Raw genomic sequence first — 12,514 nt, 5'->3', positions numbered from 1 at the left:
TCCTCTGAGGCTCCCCCGAACCTAAGGATCCAGGATTGCTAACCTTCTCCACGTGAGTCACTGCAGAGTGAGCAAGAGACTCAGTGTTAGGGGCAGAGATGCATGTTTGGCCACTGCCCAGCCAGCCACCCTGGCAGTGACAGCGGAGGTAAAAGGCTGAAAAGCCTACTGGGTGAGGCCAGGCCATGACGAGCTGGAAAGAACTGCCCAGGACTGACAGGGTGGCTTTGGTTGGGTTTGAGGATTTGATGCTATTTCACTATAAGCCGGGCCCTTTTCATGCCCAGGTTTCTCTGCCTGAAACAGCTGCACATAACTAGAAGCTGTGTCGGTTCCCGGCTTGCTCTGAGGACAGAGCTTAGATACTTGATGGACGGGCTAAGTGCAAGAAGTGTAATCTTGCAGGGAGTAGCTCCTCTCTAGGGAGGATGGGATGAATGAGCACCACTTCATACACAAGTGCGGGCAAAGCTGGACAGCCTCATTTGACAGGATGTACCTTAACACCATGTGAAGACCAGGATCTGTGGGGTTCCATTTTCTTTAATGCAAACATGAGACAGTTTACAATTTACACTTGGACATCTCACAGAAAAGATGGACAGGGCATTCTGGTAGTCTCCAGCACTTTCTTCACAGAGCTGGTACTAACACTGACCTAAGTAGTGAGGCATGGGCCTGTCCCACACCAGGATGTACCTACCCCCCAAGTCCCCTGCCTTCGGGCTCTCTTGGCTGAGAGCTCTATCACCTCACTCATGATCTCACAGCTGATACCGTAAATGCTGACCTTTTAAAAAATTCTCCCTGCCAGTTAGGCTAGTAGAGAGATTAGATCTTCGAGTTGGCTCACTGTCTCTCTCCTATTGTCTGGGACAGGCCAGAGCTGGCTACCATCACCTTCTGATGGACACAATTACAAGAAGTGCCCCCAAGGCTTCTGCAGGCCCCAGTCTCCAAGCAAATGTAACATACTGGTGGGAAGGAAAAGGCCAGTCCCTGGGGTGAGACTGTGAATAGAAGGCTGAGGGCCTGCGAAGGCCTGTCCAGGCCCTCTGAGCTAGTACCTGTGGGCCAGTGATGAGTTTTATGGCAAAGGGCTTTGTGCAGAAGGCACGGAAGTAGCTAAGGGAGTGCAAATCAGAGTTCTTTTCACTGAAGTCACTGCTATTGAGAAAAGGATTTTACACAGAACATGTATTTTACACTATGGCTGCAGGGTGCAAGGCCTTTGTCACCAGATGGGCCTCACCAGCAAGGTAAAGTGGGTAATTCCTGTGTAGGTGGCAAGAAGCCAGAGATGGCAACAAACTTCACAGCGTCCTTTAGCCTAGCAACTAGCCAAGGTGTGGAGCCGTCATCTCCTGATGAACTCTGTGTTAGGGCGACACCAACCTTGCAACAATCAGCCAGCAGGGTAGGGGGGCTGCTAGTTCACTTGTTTTCAAAAGAAATCCCAAATTTTATTTCCGACAGATTATCCAGGTATTCTTTAGAACAAAAGAAAAAGTCCCTCATGTCTATGGGTTGTAAAACATAAGCACTGGAGACATTTCCCCTTTGCTTTTTGTTCGTCTGTTATCACAATGCAGTTGGGAACCTGGGTGACAGTGGGAATTCTGGATTCACTTCTTTTTTTTAACTGATTTGGATTTTTTTTTGGTCTTTTTCTTTTTTGGTATGGAGAATCAAATCAGAACGTTGCACTTGCTAGGCAAGTGCTTTGCTGCTGTGCTACGCCCCAGCACATTAGTTCACTTCTTAAAGAACCACAGGGTCTTCCTGAGGCCACATTTCCCTCTCAGATCCACAGTGCAGGTGTGCATGGTATCAGTGATCAAACAAGACAAAGGGGTGCATTCGAGCCCACAGGTGCACAGCCACCTGGACACCTGGCATCACCCTTGCACCCTACACCATGAGCACGCTTTGAAAGCAGAGGCCACACTGCAAGCTTGTATTCGACATTAGAATTTCAATGTTTCACTGCTAGGTTTCGAACGTTTCCTTAAGAAATGGGAGTTTTCCCATCCTAGCACAGCAGGTGCGAGGAAGCCTATGCAGCTTGTGGGATGTGTGGGGTAGGTGATCATGCAGTCCAGAAAATCCTTTGAATTGTGCAAAGAGGATCTTGCTCACCCAGGGGTGCCCCTCCTGCTTTCACAAGTGTTTTTTGAAATGGCAAACTATTAGTTCCCACAGGTTCTAGATTCAAGTTCAGTCTCCAAGTGCTCAGCTCACTGGGGTTAAAGGCCAAAGGAACCTAGGAAGCCGGCTCTGCTTCACCTAAACCAGGTGCTCCCTGGTAGATCTGGGCCAGTCCTTGGGTTCCCAAGTTTAATTTTCCCCTGGAGAACAAGGTCTGAGGACTCTTCATCAAAGCAGACAAGGAAGACAAATACAGAGCTAGAAAGGCAGTGGCATTCCACTTGATTAATCCAGCATCCCTCCCTCCCCCACCCCACCCTTACCTCCCATTTCAGATCACACATGCTGCAGATATTCTCCCTACCTGTAGTGCTGCTGCCCAAAAAAACATTGCAGATGGAGTAGGGGTGCACACTGACCTAGTCTAAAACTCATGTCCTTAGTTCCTTAGTTCCTAAAGTCTCCAGGGAAGAATATCAGATGCATACTTGCCCTTAAAACCACTGAAAAGCCTCCACCTGGACCAGCTCTCTGGAAGCCCAGCAATGTAGAAGCGGGAATTGGAAAGGCCAAAATAAAACCAGTGTCCCTTCCCCCTCTCCCCCCCACCCCGTGTGTGTGTGTGTGTGTGTGTGTGTGTGTGTGTGTGTGTGCGCGCGCACATGCGCATGCATGTGTGTGTGTGTTGCTTGGTGTTCATTTGACCCTTGAAGGGGCTCCAATTGAAGAGGCACTAACTGAGCTCTCCTCAAACCCTCAGGGGTCACTGGCAGAGGCTGCCTGTTGGCACTCTTGCCACTGTGAGCAGCTCCAGTGTGCAGAAAGGCTATCCTTTAACACTGCTCTCGTCATTCTCACTCCAGTTCTTCCTCCCCCCCCCCCCACCCTCCCTACACTAAGGCCGGAGCAGGCTGCCTCAGAAGCTTCCAGTACTGGAGATCTGGAGCCAGGTCTCCAGTCTCAGCACCAAGTGTCTTCAGGGTACCTATGGCAGAGTGAGTGCTCTGCCCTCCAGGGTAGGGCACAGAAATCACACTCAAGAACACCCAAGCTTGTCCAGGGAACTCAGAACAATGAAAAGGCAATGACATGGGAAGCTTAGAAAGGAAATCAAGAGCTGGGGCGCGCGCGCATGCGCGCTGCTGAGCCAGGCCTCCCTTCAGATCCGCGGCAGCTCCGGTGGCGGCGGCTGTGCAGATTGTGTTTGCAGTGTTGAATATTTCACTAGGGAAACAAAAAGATTTCTGTGAGGAGGGGCTCGCCTCCATCCTGCACAGAAAGAACAGACAACCAAGCTCCCAATTCAGGGTCTCTGCATGTTGTGCCCAGAGCTGGAGCAGCTCAGCCCATCCCTCTGGGTCCCACTCCTTGCGTTAGGATTGGGGTGCAGGACAAATGGAGAAGACGCACAGGCTCTGCAAAAGCTCAGCCTCTGCTTCTTCATGTGGAAGTTGGGAATGCTCCCATGTGGACTGCTGGGTTACTGTAACTAAAGTACTCAATCCAGCACTGACTGAGCCGGGGTGGCACTCATTCGGTGGCTAAGTTTCCCTTTGTGATCTTCTTGCCCATTATGTGGTACACAGGGCCAAGTTATCCTGGAGCTCCCTGCCGCCCCCTCCCCCTCCCCACTGCTATCCCGTTGCTCTGATCGTGTTATTCACCTAGCCTGTCTCCCTGTGTATCCATGCCAGTCTCAGTGGATGGAAGTCACCTGCTGGTCTGCACAGGTTGTGTCTTTCTGGAGAGATGGGTCACTCCAGGTTCTGACCACGCCTCGGTTAGTGTTTGAAGAGAGTGAGTGCCATGCAGTGTTTGGTGATTTCACATCAAATGGCTACAGATTCCATTGAGAAGCTATCACACAACTGTGTGTGAACATGCCCAGGGTGGTGATCTTTTCTGTTACCACGGAGTAGAGGTGTTTGGGGGTCTAGCTCAGGCAAAGCAAGAGCAGAGGCTGAGCAGCAACAGTACCCAGAAGCCATGGACCTAGCACCACAGAGGTCTGACTGCACTCCAGATTCCTAAGCTTTTTGACTGATCAGGGAAACAGTTTGGTACCCTGGGTAAATGCCAACTCTGCTGGCCTTTCTAGAAGCAGACACTCCTAAGCTCCCTTGCTTCGCAAATCCACCTCTGCTGTATTTTGAAGCCACCAACTGGAACTCGTTTGGCAAGGGACAGCAATCACAAAGTTCTTACCTTGGGGCTCCTCACACACAACAGCTTCCAGATTCTCCCCCTTCACATAGTCCGCATTAAGATTCTCTGCAAAAGGCAAAGGGCCATTAGCGAGGGACAAGAAACTTCCCCCTGCACCTCTATGATCACACTAGCTGCTCAGCTCCGCCCACAAGAGAAGTCACTGCACGGCAAGGCTCAGCACCAAGCTATGGGGCCACATGTGGCCCAGGTGCCGGGCAGGTGGAAGGGAGCCAAGTGTTTCAGGAGTGACTGATGGAGGCAGGGCAGTGATGGTAGATGGCTACACAGGGCTCACTTTGGACATGCCAACAAAGCCTTCTGCTAGCATATGGCCTCTCAGGCAGCACCTGCTCAGGCAGGCCAACTGGCTTCTCCTGACAGCATGGAGAACTGGGATCCCCACCCAAGCTGCTCTCTGCTCTGCTTTATGATCGAGGCTTGGACTGGCCCCGCCCTGCATCTGCTAAACAGAGCCAAGAATCTATCTTTATGTTCTCCCCTGGTAAGTAACCTGGGGCCTATGGGAAGTGGGGGTGGCCGGGGCGGGGGTTAGTTCTAACTGATCCACACTGACCAGGCACCAGCTCAAGCCAGTTGGCCATCCTGGGCTGCAGACTGCTGCCTTCCCTTGTGGGGTCGCTGGTCTCCAGATGGAAGCCAGATGGGCCCATGAAAAATGCTGGCGTTACTGTTTGGCAAGGGTGATTGCCACTCCCCCCTCCCAGGGCAAAGCCAGGCAGATGATGATGAGCCGGTACTTGAAAGCCTTAGGCCTCCCACTCACTGCCAAGATGGCTTTCTTGTTCAGAGATGACCACCAGCAGACATGTGATGGCCCCCCTCCACTCCGCTGAGCCCCTAGCCCCAACACCAGCCACCTTGGGTCTGGGGACACACAGTCTAGCAGGTGGCATACTCACACATATATCAGAGAGAGCTAAAGATGGTTGGGGGTGGCAGCCAAATTGGGGAGTGCCAGGAAAGGGAGATGGGACAATAAGCGATGAGAAAGCGCGGCTGGGAAGAGGGGCCAGGGGATGGATAATGAGATGTCCAAGGCCAAAGCACAAGGAGCGTGAGGAAGTCAAAGCACGTTGTTACCTTGACCTTCTGCTGCATCTGAAGGCAACACACGAAGCTTAGAACCAGAAGTAAGAACTCAGCTCCAGGCAACAAACCTCTTGGGCTTTATGTGAGAGGCACTGACCCTTGGCACGGAGAGCAGACAGGGAGGTCCAGGGTCGCCTAAGTGGGGGCCTCTGTTGCTAGCAACAGAGGCTGAGAGCATCACAGGGCCACAGCGGAGGAGACAGGTCCTCCTAGCAGCCACCGGCCGTTTCTCTGGGGGGTTCCTCCTTGGCCCTTCCTGATCTGCAGGTGCTACAGGCCAAGGCTGACTTGAGGCAGAGGCTCAGCGGAATCACAGGGAGGGGAAGGAAGTCTCTCCCCGACTGCTCATGAGCTTAACCTCCTGCACAGACATGCCGTGGGCCCTTCCTGCTGCAGACCCGGATGAGGTGCAAGAAAGTCACCGGTGCACAAAGTACCCACAGTAGCCCCCATGGAACAGAAAGCTCAAAGGAATGTGGGGTTGGAGTCTGGGCACCTACAGAGAAAGCAACTGACCAATTTGGCCCCACAGGCTTGAGTGAGATCAGCAGGGGGCGCTGTGGCAACACAAAGAAGCACTGCTGAGGTGGCCACTGGCTGAGTGGCTGCAAGGCTCCGGGGGTGGGGCTCCGCGAGGCCTGGAAGAATAGCAAAGGCCATCCCTGCGGAGAATCGGGTACCAGGCAGGGACACTGGCTGTTGGAGAGACTCCCTGGAGCCAAACCTCAATGGCTTATGAATGCCAAGCTCAGAGCTTAGGCACTTTTAAACATGGTGCCCTGGAAGACACTAAACTATAAGAGAGATGATGAAGAGGATGTAGATGAAACCATCCAGCAGGGAGAAGGCAGAAAGAAGGGCGTGGGCCTGGACACAGCAGTGGTAAAAGGGAGGCATGGCGGGTGTGGTTGTAAAAGGGAAGGCACGGGATTTCCTGCATGGGCCAGGCCTCTGTGGAGCCAGAGTGCTTTGCCTGTTCATTCACCTTGCAAATCCTCACACCCGTCTGCTTGGGGAGACAAGTGGAAAAATGATGGGGCTCCTTGAACCTGAGTGCCCCCCCACCCCGAGGCAAAAAAAAAAGTCCCACTGAGATGTTTATTTGGAGCTTTGGAAATGAACCTTTTTCTCCTCTCTTCCTACTGGTACCTGAGTGGCCTTAAGCCATCATTGGCTTTGTCTGATCACCTGATTTGTCCAGAGACGGAAGGGAGCTGAGGTCCCAGTGGGAGAAAGCCCAGATGGACCACCCTGTATGTACAACACAAGTCCTCTCAGCTATCTGCTGCCCTGCCTGTTCGAGGCCGACACATGAGGCTGGCTTTGCACCCACGGGCACAGCTCTGAAGACACGGGCCCTAGGTGTGAATGATCTGTGTGAAGGGTGCTAAGTTTGACCTTTGTAGCTGTAACCAGTCAGGGTCTACCTTGACCTTGACCTATGTACCTGAGCCCCTTTATCCTCTGGTGGGGACACTATCACAAGCTTGGGCTCTGAGAGAAGGGACCTGAGCAAAGCTCATCAGCTCCCAGGGCTCTGAGGTGTGTGTCTCCAAGCATGGAGACAACCGTTATCTGCCACAGGGCCTTGGCACAATGTAGAAACCTGGTTTTGTGGAAATCCCAAAGTTGCAGGAATCAAGTTTGAAAACTCCTAAGAGTCCTGTGTGCAGTGTAGAGTTGAGGGGTTTATGTCATTCGGTGCCTTGTTGACAAAGCAGCTGAGCCACATGACGCCCATGCCCAGGCTCTCCTGCTAACCCTGTCTGTGGCATGGTGGCCTCTTTGGTTTGTGAAACCTCACCAGGCCTTTTGTGTGGCTTTTTGTGTCCCTGGAAGCTGTGAAGGTGACCTTCTCTGGGGAAAGGGTCTTTGCAGATGTGGTTGTTTCAAGATTATGTGCTTGGTTTGTTTGGAAAACATTACTTAGGAACCTGCTGACTCTTAACATTTGGGGCTTGTCGTCTGAACTGCTCATACCCACTTCATGACTAAGACCCAAGCACAAGCACAAGTGGCCAATTTCCAACTTGCTTCCCAATTACATGGGTAAGGAAATGGCCAGATGAAAATGTGTCCAGGTGTTAGAGATATGGCTCAGGTGGCAGAGCACCAGCCAAAGAAGAAAAGTCTCAGATACTGAATCCTGCACTCGCTCACTCTCTCTCCCCTCTCTCTCTCTCTCTCTCTCTCTCTCTCTCACACACACACACACACACACACACACACACACACACATACACAAATGTGCCTATGTGCTTCTGGCTAAAAAAGACCATGGCTATGAGCACATCACTGCATATGTGACAGTTACAAATTAATCAAGTTACTTGGTAGGCAGTGCTTTGGTTGTGATTGGTATAGCCGGTCAAACAGACTCTATCTTGTCCTCTCCATTGCCCACTTTGTCCTGCAGCACAGGTTAACCCTAGTGTGACCTTTTTGAAGAGTGAGCTACTCATCAGACTCTTAGTCTTTCTCTGGCCAGCAGACAGCTCTGAGCTGCTCTCCTTCTCAAAGCTCCGGCTCAGGGCCTCTCCCCCTGCTCACATTCCCCAAGGTAGGGACAGTCCCTGGCCACAGGGAAGGCCATGGCAGTGGAGCAAACCCACCTGCTGGAACGCTGATGGCCTTGGGGACAGAAGCTGCATCTACTCTGCTGTGATCTCTTCTTCTTTCAAAGGTGCCAGAACAAGGTGGGAGATAGGGGGTTACAGCTATCTTCCTCTTCCTCCTTGCTCCTCATTCCAGGCCCAGACCAGGACACTGACACCAAACTGTCCCGACACCTCTTCTTCCTAAACTCGGCCCTCTCTTCAAATGTGGCAGTGTTCTCCTTTTGCTTTTGAAGTGGGGGTGATGGATAGCATTAAGCTCTCCTGTTCCTCCCCGGTGTCACTCTACAACTGTTTAATTCACCCCTAAACTCCCCACCCATGCCCACAGTCTAAAACACCACCAATCTTCCAAGTCTAGTGGGGACAAAAGCCACAGTCTGTTTCTTTGCTTATATTTCCGCTCCTTCAAACAATTCATGATTCCCTTCATTTTCAAGTATCTAGTTCAAGCACTGACCTCACAAGAGATCAGAACCAGAAATGAAGCATTGCCACCAACCCAAGAGCTCTGGCTTGCTTGAAGGCACTTGCTACCATGTCTAAGAGACCCACAGAGACCACAGCCCTGTGGTCACAAGAGCAGGCGCTGTTAGGAGAGACCTGTGGCTCCAGGGATCCCATGGTTCCTCCCACACTAGGAGAAAAAGACATCATACTGGCCAGCAAGCTTTGTCCCCACAGACATTGGGCCTCTGGGAACTGGGCACCTGAAGCAAAGAGTCGCCTCATCTGGCTCCATCTGTTCTTTGAAGCTGTTAAACATTTCAGTTCAGCCCACATTTTCCCCTAAGGATTTCCTAAACAGCTCTCCGATACCCAGGCCCCAGAAGCCTGCTTACACGCTGCTCTCTGTGGAAGGGGGTTGGCTGCCCAAGCCCCTTTCCCGGCTCAGCTGCACTTACGCTGAATGCTGAAGCAGAACTTCTTCTGCTGGTAGGAGATGTAGCTGGACACTGCCCCAATCAGGGCCATGGCCAAGGCGCTGGCCACTCCTGCGATGGTGCCAGTCTCTGCAGACATGCCTGAGCATAGAACAACAGGGAAAGTTGACAAGAGTTGAGCACAAAGACACAGTAACACAAGGCTCAGCCCAGGACTCTGCTTTTCTTTAGCCCTGGGCTAAGCTGGCTTAGAGACCCATCACACCCCGAGCCCGCACGAGACGGGTGTGCCACATAGTCAAGACATGACTATGGCACAGTGCCCCTTGGATTTGCCAAGTGCTTCTGGTCTTCTGTAAAGACTTCCATTTGGAGGAAGGGTGAAAGGGCATGGCCCTCCTTACTGAGGCCCCCGAGACAACAGGATCTGGGGATAGCAGACTCCCCAGTGGCCACCTCCTAGCCTGGGAACTAGATCTTCATGCCAGTTCCCTCAAATAACTGGTCCTCTGTGCTATGGGTGTCAGTAGTCTCTACCATGGGCTTCTTCACCCCAGGCCCAAAGGCAATAGGGCTAATCATGACCCAAAAGCTCTGAAACCATGAGCGAAAATATATCCTTCCTCCTTTTTTGTGCTGGTACTAGGGCTTGAACTCAGGACCTAGCATTATCTCTCAGTATTTTCATTCAGGGCTAGTGCTCTACTGCTTGGGTCACAGCACCACTTCCGGCTTTTTTTTTTTTTTTTTTTTGGGTCCAGTCATGGGGCCTGAACTCTGGGCCTGGGCGCTATCCTTCAGCTCTTCAGCTCAAGGCTAGCACTCTACCACTTGAGCCACAGCGCCACTTCTGGCTTTTTTCTTTTTGCTTATGTGATGCTGAGGAATCGAACCCAGGGCCTCAGGCATGCAAGGCAAGTGCTCTACCACTGAGCCACCTTCCCAGCCCCCACTTCCGGCTTTTTGTGGACGGTTAATTGGAGGTGTCTCACCAACTTTCTGCCTGGACTGATTTTAAACTACAATCCTTAGATTTCCGCCTCTTGAGTAGGGAGAATTATAGGCGTGAGTCACCAATGCCCAGCTCTTTCCTCCTTTGAAGTTGATAATTTCAGGTATTTGGCCATAGTGGTGAAAAACTAACACAGAAACATGCAGAGGAAAAGCAGGGAGATCAAGTCTGCAATCAGAAAGGGCCAGTACATGTTCTCCACCTAGTTCCTACCAGAAACTCTAAAGCACAGACACCCACCAGATCCAGGGTCGTCACTGCTGCCGTATCCACCGTCACCTAGAGAGAAAGCACAAAAGCACTTAGTGTCTGCTGTGGCCCTTCAACCAGCGGGCTTCAGAGTCAGCACAGCAAGGGAGCTACCAGGCTCTGAGCACTTTGGTTTTTTGCCAGTCCTAGGATTTGAACTCAGGGCCTGGGTTCTGTCCCTGAGCCTCTCCATGCTCAAGGCTAGCACTCTACCACTTGAGCCACAGCGCCATCTCTGGCTTTTTCTTAGTAGTTTATTAGAGGTAAGAGTCTCACGGATTTTCCTGCCTGGGCTGGCTTCAAACTGTGATCCTCAGATCTCAGCTTCCTGAGTAGCTAGATTACAAGTATGAGCCACCAGCGCCCAGTCCCGAGCACTTCAAAAACTTCATACACACTGTGCTCCACTTTATATCCGTTCTCCAATGAGACAGTGGCACTCAGCACACCATATGAATGCCATCACCATGCGTCTCCTAAGCAGCTACTGTCCAGCTACAGGGAACATAAGGGCCAGCTCATTATCTCATATCCACTCCTCACATTCTCTCAGCTCTGAAACATCGCAGACATGTCCAACAGATGAGTGTTGACAGGGCTTGGGAAGGATGGCAGAAGGGAGGTTGGGAAGGTTGACAGTGCTGAAAGCAAATCATAGGAAGGATTGCTGTGACAGACCACACCCATCTCACTATGGTGATGGCTACACACGTATTGAAACTGCATCGGGACACACTCACACCTGAGTGTGCACATGTACACACATACACACACCCTTCCTCAGACAGAAACTCCATGACAAACTACTGCTACCATTAATTTCAGGATGGCACTCGGTCTGAGCCTCAGTCTGGCCTTCATCTGCCTTCCTTCTTAGGGCCGAATGGTGACTGATAGAGAGAGCCATAGCTTCCAGGGCCCTTGGGGAAAACTCGGTGAGAGTGTTGGAGACAATGCACTCTGACATCTCCTTCACCAGGTTCACAGAGTGTAAAACCACGCTGCTCTGGTGACGAAAGATGGAATGGAGGAACAGGTGAGAGGGGTAGAGAAGTCTTTGTGCTTTCCACTCAATATTTCGCTATGAAGCTAAAGTTACTCTAAGACATAAACCCTATTACTGAGAAAAGTCATCAGGTGCAAGATGAGGTGTGTTATACGCCCATTGGGAGTGCATTTTGTGCTAAAAGCATTTCAGAAAAATCTCAGATACTTACAGAACAAGGAACACCAGTATTTCTGTTTTGTTTGGGTTTTGACACAGTCTTGTCAGATAGCTCAAGCTACTCTCCAACTCTACATCCTGCTGCTTCAGCTTCCTGAGTGCTGAGATTAAAGGGATGCAGCCCCATGCCCACATGCATTTGTAACAAGCACAATCACAGCTGTGGAGAAGCAGAGAGGGAGGAGGGCAGGAGGCATCGTGTGTGTTAACGTGTCAGCCGTGAGCGTTTGGAGTCTGATGGCACTAGCTTGTCAGTGCTACTCTGCTGTGCTGCCACTACATTCCTTGGTTTGAGTCTGAGTAATTCAAGCTTTTCTTTCCTCCCTTCAAGCTAGAATAAACTTCCATGTTCTTGACTTTCTGTCCTTCTTAGTACTTGGCAACAAGAAAACCCAGCACTTTGAATAGTACCCGCCATGTGAGTGCTGAGCAAGGAACTGGCAGGTTGCAGAAAATAAATACAGGATTCCCCTTGCCTAATTCCTTGTCCAAGACTGATTGAGTCCCAAAGCTCATGACTTTGTGCACCCAGCACTTCCTCTCTGATCGCATCATTGTCGGGAGCACCATCCTAAGGTCTTAAGTACCATGTGATTCTGCTCATCCAGACAAGTGATCCCATCCTGTCGTCATCCTGGGAGGCGAGTTAACAAGTGGAAGATCAATCCTTTCTCATCGAGTTGAATGAATTAGTTAGCCACTTGGGCCTAGCCTCTGTGGCCTTGGCCAAGGTCATGGCTTTGAAAGTGCGCACACTGTGAACACATTCTCTGAGCTCAGAATGAACCCAGCTATTCTGTAAAGTATACACTGTGCAAAACAGAATTGGGCCAAGTGGCAAACATTGACCTAAAATAACGAACTCAATGTAATCCATGAAAATGAATCCAGGGCTGGGAAGGTGGCTCAGTGGTAGAGCGCTTGCCTTGCATGCTTGAGGCCCTGGGTTCAATTCCTCAGCACCACATAAGCAAAAAAGAAAAAAGCTGGAAGTGGCACTATGACTCAAGTGGTAGAGCGCTAGCCTTGAGCTGAAGAGCTGAGGGACAGCGCCCAGGGCCAA

At 51.2% G+C, this 12,514-nt stretch overlaps 1 protein-coding gene across 2 annotated transcripts in view; it reads right to left on the bottom strand.

Annotated features, from left to right (window-relative positions):
• Positions 1 to 3,043: 3,043 nt before the first annotated feature.
• Positions 3,044 to 12,514, bottom strand: part of Cd99l2 (CD99 molecule like 2) — a 74,071-nt gene continuing 64,600 nt past the window's right edge. The window contains exons 6-10 of one of the 2 annotated variants that reach the window (XM_070039591.1): positions 10,218 to 10,256; positions 8,987 to 9,106; positions 5,458 to 5,475; positions 4,354 to 4,419; positions 3,044 to 3,372 (exon numbers count right to left, since the gene is read on the bottom strand). In XM_070039591.1, the coding sequence (XP_069895692.1) occupies positions 3,308 to 3,372; positions 4,354 to 4,419; positions 5,458 to 5,475; positions 8,987 to 9,106; positions 10,218 to 10,256 (308 nt within the window). In that variant the 3' untranslated portion in view covers positions 3,044 to 3,307. The remainder of the gene's footprint in view (positions 3,373 to 4,353; positions 4,420 to 5,457; positions 5,476 to 8,986; positions 9,107 to 10,217; positions 10,257 to 12,514) is intronic. The other variant, XM_070039592.1, reaches the window with a different exon arrangement.

This window comes from Dipodomys merriami, unplaced genomic scaffold (genome assembly GCF_024711535.1).
Source record: "Dipodomys merriami isolate MVZ:Mamm:240054 unplaced genomic scaffold, mDipMer1.0.p SCAF_3, whole genome shotgun sequence".
NCBI classification, from domain to species: domain Eukaryota; kingdom Metazoa; phylum Chordata; class Mammalia; order Rodentia; family Heteromyidae; genus Dipodomys; species Dipodomys merriami.
The sequence above is the reverse complement of the archived record's forward strand: the minus strand, read 5'-3'. Positions and strand labels throughout refer to the sequence as shown.